Genomic DNA, 19800 nt, shown 5'->3' with positions numbered 1-19800 from the left:
ACTGCAAGCTCCGCCCCCCGGGTTTACGCCATTCTCCTGCCTCAGCCTCCTGAGTAGCTGGGACTACAGGCGCCCGCCACCTCGCCCGGCTAGTTTTTTGTATTTTTTAGTAGAGACGGGGTTTCACTGTGTTAGCCAGGATGGTCTCGATCTCCTGACCTCGTGATCCGCCCGTCTCGGCCTCCCAAAGTGCTGGGATTACAGGCTTGAGCCACCGCGCCCGGCCAGATTTCTTTTAAGAAATTGGGTCTCTGTTGACCAGGCTGGAGTGCAGCGGTGTAATCATGTACTGGACCCTTTAACTCGGGGGCTCAAGTGATCTTCCTGTCTCAGCCCCACAAGTAGCTGGGACTGCAGGATTTTCTCAAATTCAGGGCCTCCAGCAGTCCTCCCACCTCTGCCTTTCAACGCATTGGGATTATAGGCATAAGCCACCATACCCAGCCAGATGGTTTTAAGTCTTCTAGGTCTTTTAATGTCTTCTTTAGGTCTTTGGTTCTTTAATTCCTCGGAATTTAATTGGAATCCCACAACAAACCAGCAATCAGAGTAGTTAATACTTTGATTTTGTCAGCCCAAGTTTGAAAAGTTGTACAATTTTCTAATCATTCAATTTCTTGGTAAACTTGGATCAGCATTAGATTTTTCAGTAGTAAATTCTTACATGTCCTGTAGTATTCAGTATCTCTAATATGAAGTTCAAATCTTCCGTACTCTGATAGAAGTTACCAGTTATACTACGCTCAGCTTCTGAATGATAAAAACTAGTGGTGCGATCACCATGGCTCACTGTAACCTCTGCCTCTGGGTTCAAGGGATCCTCCTGCCTCAGTCTCCCAAGTAGCTGGTACCACAGGCATGTGCCACCATGCCTGGCTAAATTTTTATTTATTTTATTTTTTTTATTTTTGTATGTTTGTATTGTTGGTAGAGACAGGATTTCACCATATTGTCCAGGCTGGTCTCGAACTCCTGGTCTGGGCTTAAGTGATCTGCCTGCCTCGGCCTCCCAAAGTGCTAGGATTACACTCACACCAGTCACACACACAACAAGTTCTCTTTTAATCTCAGGGCCTTCATACTTCCTTTACAAGTTCTTGCCGAAAACTTTCTCCCACTGATAAGTACATGGATTACTTTTCTATTTTTGTTTTTAAAAGTTCATTTATTTATTTTTAATTGAGAAATAGAAACTATATATATGTGTATTTATCACATATGGCATGATGTGTTGAAATGTGTGTACATTGTGGGCAGGCTTCATGGCTGGCACCTATAATCCCAGCTACATTTGAGGCTGAGGTGGGAGGATTGCTTGAGGCCAGGTGTTCATGATGAAATAACATGTATACATTGTGGGCCATTGTCCAGTGCAATGACACGATCTCGGCTCACTGCAACCTCTGCATCTTGGGTTCAATCGCTTGGGTTCAAGCGATTCTCCTGCCTTGGCCTCCTGCCTCAGGCCTCAGGTGATCTACCCGCCTCAGCCTTCCAAAGTGCTGGGATTACAGGCGTGAGCCACCATGCCTGGCCTGATATTTGTTGAACAAATCATTTCAGTATGTCCCATCATTCTAGAAATTGTGTTTTAATTTGAATTAGTGTCTAATCAGGAACAACATGACAAAAGAATCTTTGGCTTTTTAAAATGGCCTACACGTTTATACTTTACCAAAATTTAAGTAGGAATGTGGGTATTTTAAAATAAAATGAAGACTGGGTGTGGTGGCTCACGCCAGTAATCCCAGCTCTTTGGGAGGCCCGCTTAAGACCAGGAGTTTGAGGCCAACCTGGGCAACATAGTGAGAGCCCCACCTCTATAAAGTAAATACAGAAATTAGCAGGGTGAGGTGGTGAATGCCTGTAGTCGGAGCTCCTCAGGAGGCTGAGGCTGGAGGATCACTTAAGCCCAGGAGTTCAAGGTTGCAGTGAGCCATGATTATTTGACTGAACTCCAACAGCAACACTGGGTGAGAGAGCTAGACCTTGTCTTAAAAGTAAAAATTAAATAAAGATCACACTTAAGTTGTTGCTGTGAGTTGCTTCCTTTCTTTCTTTCCTTCTTCCTTTCCTTTTTTGAGACAGAGTCTGGCTCTTGTCTCCCAGGCTGGAGTGCAGTGGTACCATCTCGACTCACTACAACCTCTGCCTTCCAGGCTTAAGCCATCCTCCCACCTCAGCCTCCCAAGTAGCTGGGACCACAGGCATGCACCACCATGCCTAGCTGAGTTTTTGTATTTTTGTTGTTGTTATTGTGGAGATGGGGTCTCACTGTGTTGCCCAGCTGGTCTCAAACTCCTGAGCTCAAGCAGTCTGCTCACCTTGGTCTCCCAAAGTGCTGGGATTGCCAGCGTGAGCCACTGCACTCAGCCTTGCTATGAATTTCTTACAGAAAGATTTGATCAAGATTACAAGCTGTTATTGATAAAAAGTGATTCTAAAATTGAGTTCTTTTGGATACTTTGTACATGGATACAAATGAACCATTTTACATGGCAAATGTTATGTGTATTTGTCATTCACTTATAATTTTAAATTTTGGGAATATAATAAAAGGCAATCTGTATAAAAAGATGACACTGATGTAGTTGGTTTATTAAGTAATTCAGGAGGAGCCATGGCTCTCTCTTTTCCTTAGGTATTCCCTAGTGCTTTCATCTAAAATAGGATTCTAACAACTATTAATGTATTTGGAGTTTCTTAAGGATGTAAAAATAGGTCAAGTAAAGATTTTTAAGAGTCATACAGCTGCTTTTCTCTCTGCCCCAAAAGAGGAGATTTGGGTTGGCCAGCACCTTTGACCCTTGTTGTTAGTGTGTGGGCTTTCCTTTGTTCTGTTGCCTTTCTCACCTCCCAGAGGTACTTTTAGCACCCTATTTTTTTCTCCTCTTTGAATTATATACATTGTTCAGTAGTAGTTAATTTTTGAAAATTTCTAGATTCTAGAACTCTCTCCATTGTGGATGGAGCTTGTATATATGTTAGTGTGTATGTTCTAGAACCTTAGCTTCAAGTGGGTTGAGTGCCAATGTGAGTACCATGTGATTGTTTTCTAAATTGGCTGTACTTGCCATTTTAAATACCTTGAAATGGAATTTGGCATTAAGGGCTATAAATTGAAGGCCTCTGCTGATTAAACTATGTAATTGATGACATATTCTACCATATAGCTCCTTAAATATGAGAGAGTGGTTTTGTATGTTTTACTAAGTACCAAAGGATATTTAAAATAAGAAAATTTCTACCACTAAGGAGCTTTATAATGAAAATAAGTAATTACATGGTACAAAATATGGTAATGTACTAAGAGTAAATCTTTTGAGTTATTTTGGGTCTCTTGTGCTAAAAAGTAGATGCCTTTCAGAAGATGTTAATATAGCCTTTCAAATAATTTGTTTGGAAGGATCAATCATGCACCCTGCTTTCAAAGGTTTGGAATTGTGGTTGGAGAATTTTACCCCCATTAGCTTAGTCTAAGGGTAGGAGAAAGGTAAGAGACTTTATTCATGTTTAGTTTTCCTTATCATTGTATGCACATTTATTTAAGGATTAAACTTCAAGGAGACTGTGTAAGACACTTAAACTAGAAAGTGCATGGGAGAACAAACGGTAATGAGCTGTGTATATATATACCCTTTTCTTTCTTTTTTAAATTACAGTGGTTGGCACTTACCATGGTTCCCCGGACCAGTCCCATCAAGTGACTGGTAACCACCAGCAGCCTCCTCAGCAGAACACTGGATTTCCACGTAGCAATCAGCCCTATTACAATAGTCGTGGTGTGTCTCGTGGAGGCTCCCGTGGTGCTAGAGGCTTGATGAATGGATACCGGGGCCCTGCCAATGGATTCAGAGGTAAAAAAAAAATTTAAAAAGGAAGTTCTATGACCTTTTACTAGTTCAAATTAGTTTTTGATTTGTACAATATTATCACACAGTTTTTTGAAAGGATGTATCTGTATTAGCCTTTTATGTACAATTTAAACTAAATGTATATATTTTGATACAATTGGTATAATTTGTGTATTTGGTATAATTTGTTATTTAAATAACAAATCATGGAATTTTTGTTCATTTGGTTATGTCAAATTAATGTCTACCACTGTCTCCTGGAGGATAAGTATTTTCCACATTACCAAAACTTATGGGGATTGTTTATTATGTTTGTATAGATGTGTGTTTACATGCATAGATGGGTTAAAAGTTTATCTTCTGAGGGGCCGTTAGTACTTATAGAAATTTATAAACAGATTGGATCAAGATAGGAAATTGGAAATTAATTTGATTAGCCTGGCTTACAATTTTCTAGTTCTTGCCATCTTCATTAATAAAAGTAAAAATTCCTTGTGAAGATAAGAAAATTATTTCTTTTCTTGTCCTAAATTTTAGGAGGATATGATGGTTACCGCCCTTCATTCTCTAACACTCCAAACAGTGGTTATACACAGTCTCAGTTCAGTGCTCCCCGGGATTACTCTGGCTATCAACGGGTAGGTAAAGCAGTTCTAAAGTGTAAACCTGAACTAAGTATACCAATGAAAGTGACTTAGTGTAGTTGCTTAATGAACCTAAATAACTAATTTGGCATTAACTTTGTGGTGTCCAAGACACTTTGTTGAAACAAAAGCTTTTAGCACTCATAACATAAGTACTCCTTTAGTAAAGCCTGTTAAAGACAGTGATTTCCAAGAGCAGAGAAATATATTTCACTGAATGTTCTTGAGAATAGAAGTACAACAATTACAGAATAAGGTGTAGCCATGATACACTGAAGTGTCTAAAAGATTAAGGAAGAATTCTGTATTGAGTGTTAGACTGAAAGAATAGATGGGTAAGCATTTTTTAAAAAGTACCTTTTCAATACTAACTAGCTTGTCTTTTAGGATGGATATCAGCAGAATTTCAAGCGAGGCTCTGGGCAGAGTGGACCACGGGGAGCCCCACGAGGTAATATTTTGTGGTGGTGATCCTAGCTCCTAAGTGGAGCTTCTGTTCTGGCCTTGGAAGAGCTGTTCATAGTCTGCATGTTAGGAATACATTTATCCTTTCCAGACTTGTTGCTAGGGATTAAATGAAATGCTCTGTTTCTAAAACTTAATCTTGGACCCAAATTTTAATTTTTGAATGACTTTCCCTGTTACTATATAAACTGTCTTGAAAACTAGAACATATTCTCTTCCTCAGAAAAAGTGTTTTTCCAACTGAAAATTATTTTTCAGGTCCTAAAACCTGCTAAATGTTTTTAGGAAGTACTTACTGAAACATTTTTGTAAGACATTTTTGGAATGAGATTGAACATTTATATAAATTTATTATTCCTCTTTCATTTTTTGGAAACATGCCTATTATATTTTAAGGCCAGACACCCTTTAATGGCCGGATAAGCCATAGTTAACATTTAGAGAACCATTTAGAAGTAATAGAACTAATGGAATTTGCAATGCCTTTTGGACCTCTATTAGTATATAAATATCAAGTTATTTCTGACTTTTAAACAAAACCCCCAAATTCCTAACTTATTGAACTAAAAAAAAATTACAGGTTTGGAGAGTTTTTTGTTTTTCTTTTACTATGGGAAAACTACTTCCCATTCTGTCAGGAAGTTAACCTATTTAACAATTAGAGCTAGCATTTCATGTAGTCTGAAATTCTAAATGGTTCTCTGATTTGAGGGAGGTTAAACATCAAATAGGTTTCCTCTATTGGCCATAACATGTATAAAATGTGTGTTAAGGAGGAATTACAAAGTACTTTGATTTGAATGCTAGTAGAAACTGGCCAGGAAAAAGGTACATTTTTCTAAAAATTAATGGATCACTTGGGAATTACTGACTTGACTAGAAATATCAAAGGATATTTGCATGTGAATGTGGGTTATGTTCTTCTTTCCCACTTTGTAGCATATTCGATGAAAGCTGAGTTCAAACTGATAGCTAAAAATCTGTTTTAACAGCATGCGAAAAGTTATTTTATCTGTTAAAAGTCATTATACAATTTTGAATGTTATGTAGTTTCTTTTTAACAGTTTAGGTAATAAGGTCTGTTTTCATTCTGGTGCTTTTATTAATTTTGATAGTATGATGTTACTTACTACTGAAATGTAAGCTAGAGTGTACACTAGAATGTAAGCTCCATGAGAGCAGGTACCTTGTCTGTCTTCTCTGCTGTATCTATTCCCAACGCTTGATGACGGTGCCTGGCACATAGTAGGCACTCAATAAATACTTGTTGAATGAATGAATGAATGAGTACTGGTGGAATACTCCATTAGCTCTACTCTTCTTTTAGCTAAGAGAACATGAGCAAATTTGCGCATGACAACTTCCAGGACAGGGGAAACTTGAACACTGAAGAATTGACCTCTTAAGCCTAATAATGTGGTGACAGGATGCCCACATGCTTCTTGACTTCAGATGAAAATCTGCTTGAAGGCAAAACAAATAATATTTGAAAGAAAAATCAAATGCCATTTTTGTCTTCTAGGTCGTGGAGGGCCCCCAAGACCCAACAGAGGGATGCCGCAAATGAACACTCAGCAAGTGAATTAATCTGATTCACAGGATTATGTTTAATCGCCAAAAACACACTGGCCAGTGTACCATAATATGTTACCAGAAGAGTTATTATCTATTTGTTCTCCCTTTCAGGAAACTTATTGTAAAGGGACTGTTTTCATCCCATAAAGACAGGACTACAATTGTCAGCTTTCTATTACCTGGATATGGAAGGAAACTATTTTTACTCTGCATGTTCTGTCCTAAGCGTCATCTTGAGCCTTGCACATGATACTCAGATTCCTCACCCTTGCTTAGGAGTAAAACAATATACTTTACAGGGTGATAATAATCTCCATAGTTATTTGAAGTGGCTTGATAAAGGCAAGATTGACTTTTTCGACATTGGATAAAATCTACAAATCAGCCCTTGAGTTATTCAATGGTAACTGACAACTAAAATATTTCCCTAGAAAGGAAGATGAAAGGAGTGGAGTGTGGTTTGGCAGAACAACTGCATTTCACAGCTTTTCCAGTCAAATTGGAGCACTGAACGTTCAGATGCATACCAAATTATGCATGGGTCCTAATCACACCTATAAGGCTGGCTACCAGCTTTGACACAGCACTGTTCATCTGGCCAAACAACTGTGGTTAAAAACACATGTAAAATGCTTTTAACAGCTGATACTGTATAAGACAAAGCCAAGATGCAAAATTAGGCTTTGATTGGCACTTTTTGAAAAATATGCAACAAATATGGGATGTAATCTGGATGGCCGCTTCTGTACTTAATGTGAAATATTTAGATACCTTTTTGAACACTTAACAGTTTTTTTGAGACAATGACTTTTGTAAGGATTGGTACTATCATTCCTTATGACATGTACATTGTCTGTCACTAATCCTTGGATTTTGCTGTATTGTCACCTAAATTGGTACAGGTACTGATGAAATCTCTAGTGGATAATCATAACACTCTTGGTCACATGTTTTTCCTTCAGCTTGAAAGCTTTTTTTTTAAAAGGAAAAGATACCAAATGCCTGCTGCTACCACCCTTTTCAATTGCTATCTTTTGAAAGGCACCAGTATGTGTTTTAGATTGATTTCCCTGTTTCAGGGAAATCACAGACGGTAGTTTCAGTTCTGATGGTATAAGCAAAACAAATAAAACATGTTTATAAAAGTTGTATCTTGAAACACTGGTGTTCAACAGCTAGCAGCTTATGTGATTCACCCCCATACCACGTTAGTGTCACAAATTTTATGGTTATCTCCAGCAACATTTCTCTAGTACTTGCACTTATTATCTTTTGTCTAATTTAACCTTACCTGAATTCTCCTTTTCTCCTGGAGGCATTTATATTCAAAGTGATAATTCCTTTCCTTAGATGCATAGGGAGAGTCTCTAAATTTGATGGAAATGGACACTTGAGTAGTGACTTAGCCTTATGTACTCTGTTGGAATTTGTGCTAGCAGTTTGAGCACTAGTTCTGTGTGCCTATGAACTTAATGCTGCTTATTATCTCATTCTGACTTCATGGAGAATTAAGCCCACCTTTAAGCAAAGGCTACTAAGTTAATGGTGTTTTCTGTGCAGAAATTAAATTTTATTTTCAGCATTTAGCCCAGGAATTTTTCCAGTAGGTGCTCAGCTATTTAAAAACAAAACTATTCTCAAACATTCATCATTAGACAACTGGAGTTTTTGCTGGTTTTGTAACCTACCAAAATGGATAGGCTGTTGAACATTCCACATTCAAAAGTTTTGTAGGGTGGTGGGAAATGGGGAATCTTCAATGTTTATTTTAAAATAAAATAAAATAAGTTCTTGACTTTTCTCATGTGTGGTTGTGGTACATCATATTGGAAGGGTTAACCTGTTACTTTGGCAAATGAGTATTTTTTTGCTAGCACCTCCCCTTGCGTGCTTTAAATGACATCTGCCTGGGATGTACCACAACCATATGTTATCTGTATCTTAGGGGAATGGATAAAATATTTGTGGTTTACTGGGTAATCCCTAGATGATGTATGCTTGCAATCCTATATATAAAACTAAATTTGCTATCTATGTAGAAAATAATTTCATGATATTTACAATCAGGATTGAAGTAAGTTCTTCACACAGTGACCTCTATGAATCAGTTTCAGAGAAGGGATGGGGAAGAAATGCCTTCTAGGTTTTGAACTTCTATGCATTAGTGCAGATGTGAATGTGTAAAGGTGTTCATAGTTTGACTATTCTATGTATGTTTTTTCAAAGAATTGTTTCTTTTTTTAAACTATAATTTTTCTTTTTTTGGTTATTTTACCATCACAGTTTAAATGTGTATCTTTTATGTCTACTCAGACCATATTTTTAAAGGGGTGCCTCATGGGGTAGAGAACCTTTCAATAAGTCTCATTAAGATCTGAATCTTGGTTCTAAGTATTCTGTATAATATGTGATTGCTTGTCCTAGCTGCAGAAGGCCTTTTGTTTGGTCAAATGCATATTTTAGTAGAGTTTCAAGGAAACGATTGTCACACGTGTCACTGTAGCCTCTTGGTGTAGCAAGCTCACATATAAAATACTTTTGTATATGCACAATATAAATCATCTCATGTGGATATGAAACTTCTTTTTTAAAACTTAAAAAGGTAGAATGTCATTGATTACCTTGATTAGGGCAGTTTTATTTCCAGATCCTAATAATTCCTAAAAAATACAGAAAAGTTTTTTTCAATCATTGTACCTTGATATTAAATATCCTTTAAATATTTCTAATCAGTTAGCTTCTACAGTTCTTTTGTCTCCTTTTATATGCAACTCTTATGTGGGAGACTTTTCCACTTAAAGGAGACATAGAATGTGTGCTTATTCTCAGAAGGTTGATTAACTGAGGTGATCAGTTAACAGCTAGTTGAGCAGTCAGCTTCCTAAGTGTTTTAGGACATTTGTTCATTATATTTTCAGTAATATAACTAGAGGAAATGGAATGCAGGTAAGTGCCGAATTCAAACCCTTCATTTCATCTTTAAGCTCGGAATCTGCATTCCACTTGAGTTCTTGTTAAGCATTCTAAGTTTTAATTGATTGTAAGTTAGATTTCACAGAATCAGTATTGCCCTTCATCTTGTCCTTTTTATGGAGTTAATGGGGAGGAAAACCCCTCAGGAAAATGAAAGTAAATTGTTAAGGCTCATACCTTTTTCCATTTTGAATTCTACAAAAGTTCTGGAAAAGACTAGTGAATGTTTAAAATTACATTAGATTAAATTCTATGAAAGCCTGGTTTTCTCACTGTCCTTGAACGAAGTCTGCTTAAGTTGTTAAAAACCATCCAGCAAAAGCTATAAGTGAAGAATTGCTACTGGTATGAGGAGAGGAAAAGGTTTATATAAGAAATCTGATAGCCTCATCTTCTAATACACTTCTCAGCCTCTACTACTAATATCCTACTTTAACAAGCTGTTCTGAAGCTAATCCAGTTACGTGAGCAGTACGGCTGTTTTGAGTATAGGCAGTGGAAGATCAGCAGTTTGTTCCTGATCATCTAGCAAAGGCATTCGTGTATTGCTCATTTGGAAATACTAACTTTAAGTACTGTGTTTAATAGGCAGACACACTGTATTAAGCCACTGAATTAAGGGTTTATTCAGCAAATTAGGGTATCCTTTGCCCAGCATCATGCCAAGCACTAGGCATTTAGTGGTAACAAAAATCACTGTGGTTTCTGCTTTCATTGAACTGTCTAATCAAAGACACTGATGTGACACCAAAGTGTAGCAAATGCCATGTTGGAGCAATGTGGTAGATACTAAAGCCATGACGGAGAGTGTATATCCTAGTTAAAATGATCAGGGGAGACAACTGAAAGGGGTAATTGAGTAGATTTGAAGGGTAAGGGGTAGTAGACTAGTCAAAAGAAAGAGAGAGAAGAACATATCTAAACGTCTGATCACCAGTGACTGAAAGTACCAGGATCAAGTGGAAAGACAAAGGACTAGCAGAGTTACAGGTTAGAGAAACAGGTAAAGACTACTGTGGACAGCGTAATAGTTGCATTTCATGTTTTGTCTAAGAACAGTTGCAAAATGTTTTGTCTCTTAAAAACAGTTGCAAACTATTGAAGGTTTTAAAGCTGTGTGTTGGGCCGGGTGTGGTGGCTCTTGCCTGAAATCCCAGCACTTCGGGAGGCTGAGGCAGGGGGATCATGAGGTCAGGAGTTTGAGACCAGCCTGGCCAATATGGTGAAATCCCGTCTCTACTAAAAATACTGAAACTAGCCGGGCGTGGTGGCATGCGCCTGTAGTCCCAGCAATTCGGGAGGCTGAGGCAGAAGAATCGCTTGAACCTGGTAGGTTGCAGTGAGCAGAGATGGCGCCACTGCACTCCATCCTGGGTGACAGAGCGAGACTTCGTCTCAAAAAAAAAAAAAAAAAAAAAAAACCTGTTGTTTGGGGTGGGGATGGTGGCCCACTTAATAAAGTTGCCATTTAAATAACATTCAATGCAATGCTGAGAACAACATACGGACCAAGAGATGGTACGGAGGCTTGTTGGAGTGGTCCATGTGAGAAATAATGGATTCCAACTTAAGGTGGAGATGGGGTGGTGGTGGTGAATGGATTCTGTAGATACCCTATCTCACTGGTCACGACTCGGTATCCTTTGCTGATTTCTCCAGGCCTTGGATGTCAGACTCTCAGTATTCCAAGTCAACTCCTTGATTACCCAACACCAGTTGCTCAGAGCAAATGTTTTGGGTGCCATCTTCAATTTACTTTTATACCCTGTATCTAATCCTTAAGTGAGTTCACGTAGTTTAACTTGAATATCCAGTTATCTAATACTTTTAACCACTGCCACGACTACCATCCTAGCACAGGTGACTACAATAGCTTATAATTGTTCTCCCGTTTTCTACCGTTGCCTTCCTGTGGTTTAGTTTTTTGGCTAAGAGCCTTTTAAGAGGGCAAAGCACATTTTCTCATTTCCCTGTCCCCCACAAACTCCAGTGGTTTCTCATGATGACTAGAATTAAATTCTAAATCTGGTCCTTCACTTGCCCACTGCTTTGGCCACAGACTGCTTTGCCAGGACTTCTTCCCCATCTTGGAGCTTTTGTATGTACATCTTTGGCATGGGGGAGCATTTCACTCAGATACTGTCAGGGCTTATTCTTTATAAATTTTAGGTCCTTGTTTCATCCAGTGTCACCCCGTCCCCCGTCAGAGGCCTTCCGTGTTCGCTTCTAAAATAGTGCCCTTAGTTACTTCACTCACTGGATACTTTTGCTTAATAGCATTTAAAACAACCTAGAATTAACCACGAGGGGCAGTAACATTTTGGTCACTATCCCTTGTGAGCAGAATAGTGCATGGGCATATTGACATTTTGCTGAATGAACTAAAAAATTTCATGATGAATGTTGGATTAAATGGGTGGTGCTGCTGATGACATTAAAATTGGAAGTGTCTTATCTGGGGAAGGGGTTTGCATTCAGACATCTGCGGTATCCAGGAGGAAACATCAAGCAGTTGATAATGCTTTTTGAAGTTCAGCGATCTGCCCCAAAGTCAAGAATGCAACACGCTATGTATAGGTTGTCCTTGTAGTCATGTTCTTGGAGTTTACTGGAAGCCCAGGGGGAGTAATTTCATTTGACTTTGCAGGCCTAATGGGAGCCTGCAAAGTACAGAGGCCGCAGTCATGGGTAGATTACAGGATTCCCATCTGTAAGATCAGTACTGTGGGGGTGGAGGGACAAGCGAGACCAATAAAATAGGTCTGTCGGCCGAGTTTCCTCAACTTACGGGGATCGGTTAAATTGAGCACAGATAGCTGGATCCGTCGCGTCTCGCGTACCCAGGCTGACGCTGAAAACCCTGGACCTAGTGGGCAGGCCCTGGGGGTGCGGACATCTATTTTGCCCTTCTCAGCCAAGGTACCTTAGTTCGGATATGATGAGCGTGAAGAGGCAAACCGCACCCAATACCCCAGCTACCGCGAGCTGTGAGACTAAAATGCGCAACCGCAGTGGACATCTAGACCCCAGCTCCGCCTCCGGTGGCTTACGTCATTACTCAGCGACAGCCTTGAGGAAGGTCCCTTCTCGCTCGCCATCGCTGCGACTGTAATGCGCTTGCGCACGTGCAGTGTACCAGTGCCTGAGAGCGGCGCGTGCCGCGGAGCCAGGCCAAGTCCGAGACCCGGTCACCAGGCATCCGCTAGGGGCAGTTAGTTGTGCCTTCTCTTTCGGAGTTGTTCCGTGCTCCCACGTGCTTCTGCTTCTCCACTGGCTGGGATCCGCCGGGCTCGGGACGCAGGTACCCAACGCGGGATGGCCGCGTATGGATGCCAAGATCGGTGTCTGTGTTCTTCCTGTCCCGAGAGGGGACCGGCCTCAGGATGAAGGCTCTGCATCCGGACGGATACCTGGCCTACGCCGACTGTCCTCCACCCCTCTTTTGGGGCGCTCCTAGATAACAGAATCACCTCTCCAATACGCAGCCGCTCTGGGCGCGTGCTTCTCGAGCATCCTCGGGGATTGCGTGGCTTGATACTCACCCGCTAAGTGCCTGTAACTGGGGAGTCGGGTTGAATGGGTGGGTGACAACACTTGCTTTCCGTGGAGCTTGCCCGCAGTGCCCGGCGGCAGCTCTAAGCTTTAAACTTAGGTAATCTGATTCCAGATCCTTCCACGTTCTTAAATCCTTCACTGTGCACATTCCTTTATACTTTTTATTCAGCAATCACATTCAGGATTTGGTTTTGTTTGCCAGTGCACCTAAAGTGGTGCCTGCCACCTAGATGTTATGTGTAGATAGATAAATGAATGAGTGAGTGAAAAATAATCATCTCCTTCAAGGCCTTCCCCATCCAGGCCTTCCATGACAGCTTCAGCCTATAGTAATCTCAGCGCTTCCTTCATCTGACCCCGCACTATAGCTGTTTTTTTTACATCTAATTTTACCTGGTTCTTGTTCCTCATCTCATTCTTTTAAATACCTTCTTCACGAAGAATGCAAGCTTGAAGTCAAGGGCCTTGTGGTACTACTTCTGGGGCTCCCACAGTAGTTAGAGCAAAAGGCAGCCCCCATTAATTAGTTGTTGATTGATTTTTGCGGGATCTTTATGTGGCCGGCAACACAGGGTTTACAAGTTGAGAAGATTGGTGAACTGGGAAGAGCTCAGGTTTTGGAGTCGGGAAGACTTGAGTGTGAATTCTGTCTCTCGTTTTTCTGCCTTGGGGTATTTGAATTCTTTATACTTTCTCCTTTACTTATAAATTGGGGTCCTTGACAGTGATTTAGTGTTTTATAATAAGACATATGCTAAAATCTGTGTTTGGATTGGAAGGTTAGAAGGGACAGTTAAAGTGTGGTAAGCTAGGCCGGGCGCGGTGGCTCAAGCCTGTAATCCCAGCACTTTGGGAGGCCGAGACGGGCGGATCACAAGGTCAGGAGATCGAGACCAGCCTGGCTAATACAGTGAAACCCCGTCTCTACTAAAAAATACAAAAAACTAGCCGGGTGAGGTGGCGGGCGCCTGTAGTCCCAGCTACTCGGGAGGCTGAGGCAGGAGAATGGCGTAGACCCGGGAGGCGGAGCTTGCAGTGAGCTGAGATGCGGCCACTGCACTCCAGCCTGGGCGACAGAGCGAGACTCCGTCTCAAAAGAAAAAAAAAAAAAAAAAAAAAGTGTGGTAAGCTTCAGTAAATGAACTTGATGTTTGTAATGCAGTAGGTACCGGAATTTCTAAGTAGCATGTCACTTTTACATCGAAGTAGCATGTTACTTTTAGAGTGATATTTCTGACGTTTTTATTGTGATGATGCAATATTTTACTGTAGGTAATCAAGGAACTATTTTTTTTTTTTTTTTTTTTTTTTGAGACGGAGTCTCGCTCTGTCGCCTAGGTTGGAGTGCAATGGCACACGATCTCGGCTCACTGCAACTTCCGCCTCCCGGTTTCAAGTGATTCTCTTGCCTCAGCCTCTCCTACAGCTCCACCACCACTCCCTGCTAAGTTTTGTGTTTTTGGTAGAGATGGGGTTTCGCCATGTTGGCCAGGTTGGTCTCGAATTCCTGACTTCAGGTGATCCACCCGCCTCGGCCTTCCAAAGTGCTGGGCTTACAGGCGTGAACCACCACACCCGGCGAGAACTTTTGAGGTCTGTACAAAGGCTTCAGTATAGTTTTAAAATGAGGAAACATTTGGACACATTACATCATGGAATTATTCATTGATAGTTATTGATTTCCCTGACTTTATTAGTAACACGTGAATTTTTTAAGACTCCACAAAAACAAAACAACAAAAGTCCCACCATCTAGAAGTAGCTACTTTATACTTTGATACTTCCTTCCAGTCTTTTTTTTTCCCCTCTGTTATGTGTATGCATTAGAAATGTTATGATACTTTATTCTGTCATGATTCTGTCATAAACATCTATATCCATATCCTTAGTTATTAAAAATGCTTGGCTGTGTGTGGTGGCTCACGCCTGTAATCCCAGCACTTTGGGAGGCTGAGGCGGGCGGATTGGGAGGTCAAGAGATCAAGACCATCCTGGCCAGCGTGCGCCTGTAGTCCCAGCTACTCGGGAGGCTGAGGCAGGAGGATTGGTTGAACCCAGGAGGCAGAGGTTGCAGGAAGCCAAGATCATGCCACTGCACTCCAGCCTGGCAACAGAGTGAGACTCCGTCTCAAAAACAAACAAAATGCTTTGGATATTTGGATATACCCTATGTATTTTAGTCATTCTCCTACTTTTTTGAATATACAAGTTTCTGATTTTTAAAAAGTCTTTAATAGAGGTGAATTACAGGCTTCCCAGGCTGAGGGGAGGTTTTCTCACCTCCCAAGCCCAAGGTTTCCTGAGTTTAAAACTAGAGACTGATGTCTTCCCTATGGAGCTCTTAGAGGGTTAAGTAAGACAATATTTATAGATATGCCTAGCACAGTCCCTGGCCCCACAAGAGGCAGCCAGCTAATGTTCCTTAGACAGTCTAGTGCACATGGCCAGTTGCATTTCTTTCTCTTTTAGTAATAATTTTTCACCATGCATCGGAAAAAGGTGGATAACCGAATCCGGATTCTCATTGAGAATGGGGTAGCTGAGCGGCAAAGATCTCTCTTTGTTGTAGTCGGGGATCGAGGAAAAGATCAGGTATGACCCGGTAAATGTTTCCTGAATTACTTTTTCTCTTGTCCAAAAGACTCAGCATGTTTAAGCACTCTGGTGTTTCAGGATATAATGGCATTAAGATCTCTTTGGCTGGTAAGATGCCTAGTGGGAACCTTTATTTCCTGGAAGGGGTGAATTCTCTGTATTTAGATTGATTAGCAGACAAGCTAATACCTTTTGAAGCCTGGGGTGGTGGGTTGACCACAAGGTTAACTGTATGTGACGTGGCTTCTAGTCCAAACCTGGTCATTGGTCGCCTTGGGACCTTGGGCACTTCCCTTCCCTGGCCCTCAATTTAGTTTCCATATCTGTCAAATGAGGTCTTAAGCCTGGCAGTCTCTAAAGTCTCTTTTGTGCCTGAAATTCTGTGACTTTTTTGTTTGGCAGGTGGTAATACTTCATCACATGTTATCCAAAGCAACTGTGAAGGCTCGGCCTTCAGTGCTGTGGTGTTATAAGAAAGAGCTGGGGTTTAGCAGGTAAGCTGGGCTCTTCATGTGTTTTATCCAACTTACGATTCCTGCTCATTAGTTAAATGCCAGGAAATGATTCCTTGACATATTTTTTGTGGGTCTTTAGTGGAGGTGCTATCTCTGAGGACAAATGGAGCTGATATCCTTTCTTCATTCCTGAAAATAAGTTTCAAATCATTTTCATGCTTTTTAAGTCACGAATCCAATGCCTTGCCTTCTGCGTATGGTTTTCCTTCCTGCTTTTCTAGGCCGGTTAAGCCCATCTCATTGCAAGTTCCTTCAAACTGTCTTTCTTACCTCAAATTTATTCTACCTTTTCACTATATCTTTTTTTCTCCCCTTCTTTCATGGAGGGGGATATATCTCATCCCATGTCCAAGGAAAACCCCTTTATGTACCCTGTGTCTCCTCCCTCACCTCTTTCAGGACCTTATTGTCTTTCCTCTACTGGTCACCCCATACCCTTTGGAAACTTTCTCCTTCCTGTAAACATGCTCAGATTTTTCTATTATCAAAAGCTGATTACTTACATACCCAGATTTCTCTCTCAGATTAGCATTTCCTCCCATTTTTATTGCCATATACCTTAAAACAGAAATCTTTTGCATTTAGTGGCCACTTTTGCAGTCTGGTTTCTGCTTCTATAATTGTGATCAAATTGTGCCATTAGACATCCCCAGCAGATTGATGCCCAATGCATCAACTTTTCTCTCTCTCTCTCCTCCTTTTCAGAGCTCTGCCTCTTCTTCTGCCAGTTCACTGCTGTATTGACAGTAGGCTATTTGAAGCTGTGGTAGTCAAGACTTTTAGTCACAGATAACAAACTTTCAACACAAATACAGTTTGGCACAAAGGGATTTCACTGAGGTATATGGGATATTTCCTGGAATCCAAGGGGATAATATTTCAGCCCTACTCACGGGTGATCTAGAGCCAGAGTGCTAATGTTCCCGGCTCAGTTTGTCATCTCAGCATATCTGCTCTATGCAGACCAGCTTTCTCACTGCAGACCAGCTTTCTGTTTTCTGTTGTCCCCCTAGTAGAAACAACACTGGAGTTTTCCTTGTTTCAGGCCCAGCCATGTGGAAATCAGACTTTTTCCCAAAATTCTGGTGGAAAGATGCCTATTCCTGGCCAGAGGAGGGAGGGTGGGGTTGGTCATAGTATAATAGGAAGTTGGAAGTTCTACCTACAACTTTGTGTTTGGAGAAGTTTGGGATGGGATGGGGAGTGCTGTTCCTTGGCAGATAACCACCATGGCATCATCTCAGAAATAGTCTCGTTTTTTGGCTTCGGTGTCTTTACTGAGACTACCTTCCGGAGCTCTTCTCTTTCCCTGGATCTTGTCTCCTTACTCTAAACCTAGCTGGCATATGCGATTCTGTCTTTGAGCCTCTTCTAATTTCCAAATGTGCTCATCTCCGATCTGACTCTGAAAGCCTGTCTCCAGCTCTGGCTGCTTTATGCTGTGAGTAACCTCCCTGCTTTTCTTTGCTCATGCTGTCTCCTCTGCTTGGAATGCCACGTCCACCTCCCTGATATCACCTACTGAAATCCTCCCTGTTTCTCAGGGCCTGCCTCCTCCATGAAGCTTTTCCTGAGCCCCCCCAGTCATACCTGATGGTTCCTCTACCTTCCTCTGCACTTGTCCTTCTCCTATAATGTTTGTCACTGGATGCTCTTGCTTTGGGGTAGAGTCATGTACATACTGTGACTTAATTTCATTTTTTTTTCTTTTATCTTTTTTTTTTTTTTTTTTTTTTTTTAACTTTCAGGTGATAAGCTCATTCAGTTAGGAGCCCTCTCCTATTTATCTTTGTCTTTTCATGTTTTCAACTGTTTTAGCATGTTTGTCATAGGTACTCAGTATACATTAAGTTGGATGTATTGTTAACAGGCTCTAAAATTATTTTAACTGAAATTAGTTCCAGAGGCCAAACTTGCCCCTGTCCTGTGGTTTTAAAGTAAAGGGATTCTGCCTAAAGGAAACCAGACAATCATAAGAGCCTTATTGTTGAAATGTGAAAAGTGCAGAAAACCCAAAGATGAAAATAAAAAGCATTTCAGTGTCTAGGCATTGTCAGCATCTATATGTTTATTACTGGTATGTAGTTTTGAACCATAATTGGTATTCTGTTGTATATAGTCTCATATTTTGAGAGGTAGGCATTTTTAATACAGATTGAGAATAAGGCCTGCTGCCTATCCCAGAATTTTAAGTTTTTAGGGCTTCTGGTTTTCAATATTTTTCATTTGGCAAATGTGAGACGGGTGTGGAATTAGGCAATTCAGAGTCTTCTGGGCAGATTTGCTTTTTGAATTTAAACCAGCTGGCTTCACTTCTAAAAATATATTTTTGTACCTCTTATAGCTCTTCCGCCCTACCCCTGCCTTGCTGTGGTGGAGCATTATGTTCAAGCTAATGCCTGCTTGTAAGTCATGGGCTTAAGGCCTGAGCCAGAAGGAACAGTGGAGATAAACTCACCCACTGCCTTGGTTCATAGATGAGGAAATGGAGGCCCACAGGAGGAAGGGCCTTTGTTCTAGCTATTAAGTTAGACAACTATGGTAAAATTTTGATCAGCTGTAATCCTCCATTCTAGAACATTCTAGTTCTCTCTTTTGGTAAAGGAAAGGTAAATAGCAGCTGGATATGCAGGGTTTTTAAGACCAAAAATAATTCAGGGATTCCTTAGAGATGTCCAGATTCCATTCTGATCCCTGTGTCCTATATCATTATTGTCTTATATAAGACCTGCCCTCGAAGACATAATCCCACATTCTCGGGAAGGAAGTCCTCTAGGAAGGATGAATAAAGTAATGTGCCATCACCTTGTCTTTCCCAGGATCTCTGGGGAACAGCACAGTGTAGTTGAAGCATTGGCTTATGACTGAGATAATGAGGCCACTCAGGTTTGGTTTCAAGCTCTGGCTTTGGCCAAATGTGAGGGTTAGCTACCCTGTTACCCAACTTTTAAAGCAAAGTATTTGCTCGAGGTCACAGAGCAAAATAGCAGTGTTCACACATAGACTTATCACTCTTACACCAAGCCCTTAAGCACTCTAATGCCTCTCCACTGCCCTCCACCTGAAGTGGGCCTCACACTTTCAAGTTCCCTACTCGCTCTGAAAGTCTAAGTGGGTGATGACTGAGCCCGTCCCCTGGTTCCAACTCTTTAGCCTCTCTGGTTAACTGGCTCTCATGGGATTGGGGGCGTGTGATTGCAGTCACCGGAAGAAAAGAATGCGACAGCTGCAGAAGAAAATAAAGAATGGAACGTTGAACATAAAGCAGGATGACCCCTTTGAACTCTTCATAGCAGCCACAAACATTCGCTACTGCTACTACAATGAGACCCACAAGATCCTGGGCAATACCTTCGGCATGTGTGTGCTGCAGGTGGGTGATTTCCTCTAGCCTCTGATTGAAGGCAGAGTCTTGAGGGTTGCTTGGGCTGCCTGACTTTCCACTGGAAACAAATGTACAGTAAGGAGAGGAGAAGTCCCATATTCCCTATCCCCAAGCATTATTAGTGGAAATCCCGGCCACTTTCCAAAGTACACTTGGTCACTTACCCCATATAAAAAGAGAATTTTCTACTTAAATCAGCACTTGTCTAGAGACACCGGAACTGAAGTGATGCATTGTTA

General features: G+C 41.0%; 2 protein-coding genes across 4 annotated transcripts in view; both read left to right on the top strand.

Moving 5' to 3' along the window:
* CAPRIN1 (cell cycle associated protein 1) overlaps positions 1 to 8338 on the top strand; it is a 49853-nt gene extending 41515 nt beyond the window's left edge. Inside the window, exons 16-19 of the mRNA XM_015114551.3 lie at positions 3663 to 3857; positions 4392 to 4492; positions 4886 to 4949; positions 6486 to 8338. Coding sequence (XP_014970037.2) covers positions 3663 to 3857; positions 4392 to 4492; positions 4886 to 4949; positions 6486 to 6550 — 425 coding nt within the window. The 3' untranslated portion in view covers positions 6551 to 8338. The remainder of the gene's footprint in view (positions 1 to 3662; positions 3858 to 4391; positions 4493 to 4885; positions 4950 to 6485) is intronic.
* Positions 8339 to 12619: 4281 nt separating this feature from the next.
* Positions 12620 to 19800, top strand: part of NAT10 (N-acetyltransferase 10) — a 42164-nt gene continuing 34983 nt past the window's right edge. Inside the window, exons 1-4 of one of the 3 annotated variants that reach the window (XM_001115721.5) lie at positions 12620 to 12812; positions 15536 to 15658; positions 16064 to 16155; positions 19378 to 19549. In XM_001115721.5, the coding sequence (XP_001115721.3) occupies positions 15551 to 15658; positions 16064 to 16155; positions 19378 to 19549 (372 nt within the window). In that variant the 5' untranslated portion in view covers positions 12620 to 12812; positions 15536 to 15550. Of the gene's footprint in view, positions 13738 to 15535; positions 15659 to 16063; positions 16156 to 19377; positions 19550 to 19800 lie in introns of all 3 variants that reach the window. The other 2 variants (XM_015114549.3, XM_015114550.3) reach the window with 2 other exon arrangements.

This window comes from Macaca mulatta, chromosome 14, assembly GCF_049350105.2.
Source record: "Macaca mulatta isolate MMU2019108-1 chromosome 14, T2T-MMU8v2.0, whole genome shotgun sequence".
NCBI lineage: Eukaryota > Metazoa > Chordata > Mammalia > Primates > Cercopithecidae > Macaca > Macaca mulatta.
This window is presented reverse-complemented; position numbering and strand designations above follow the sequence as displayed.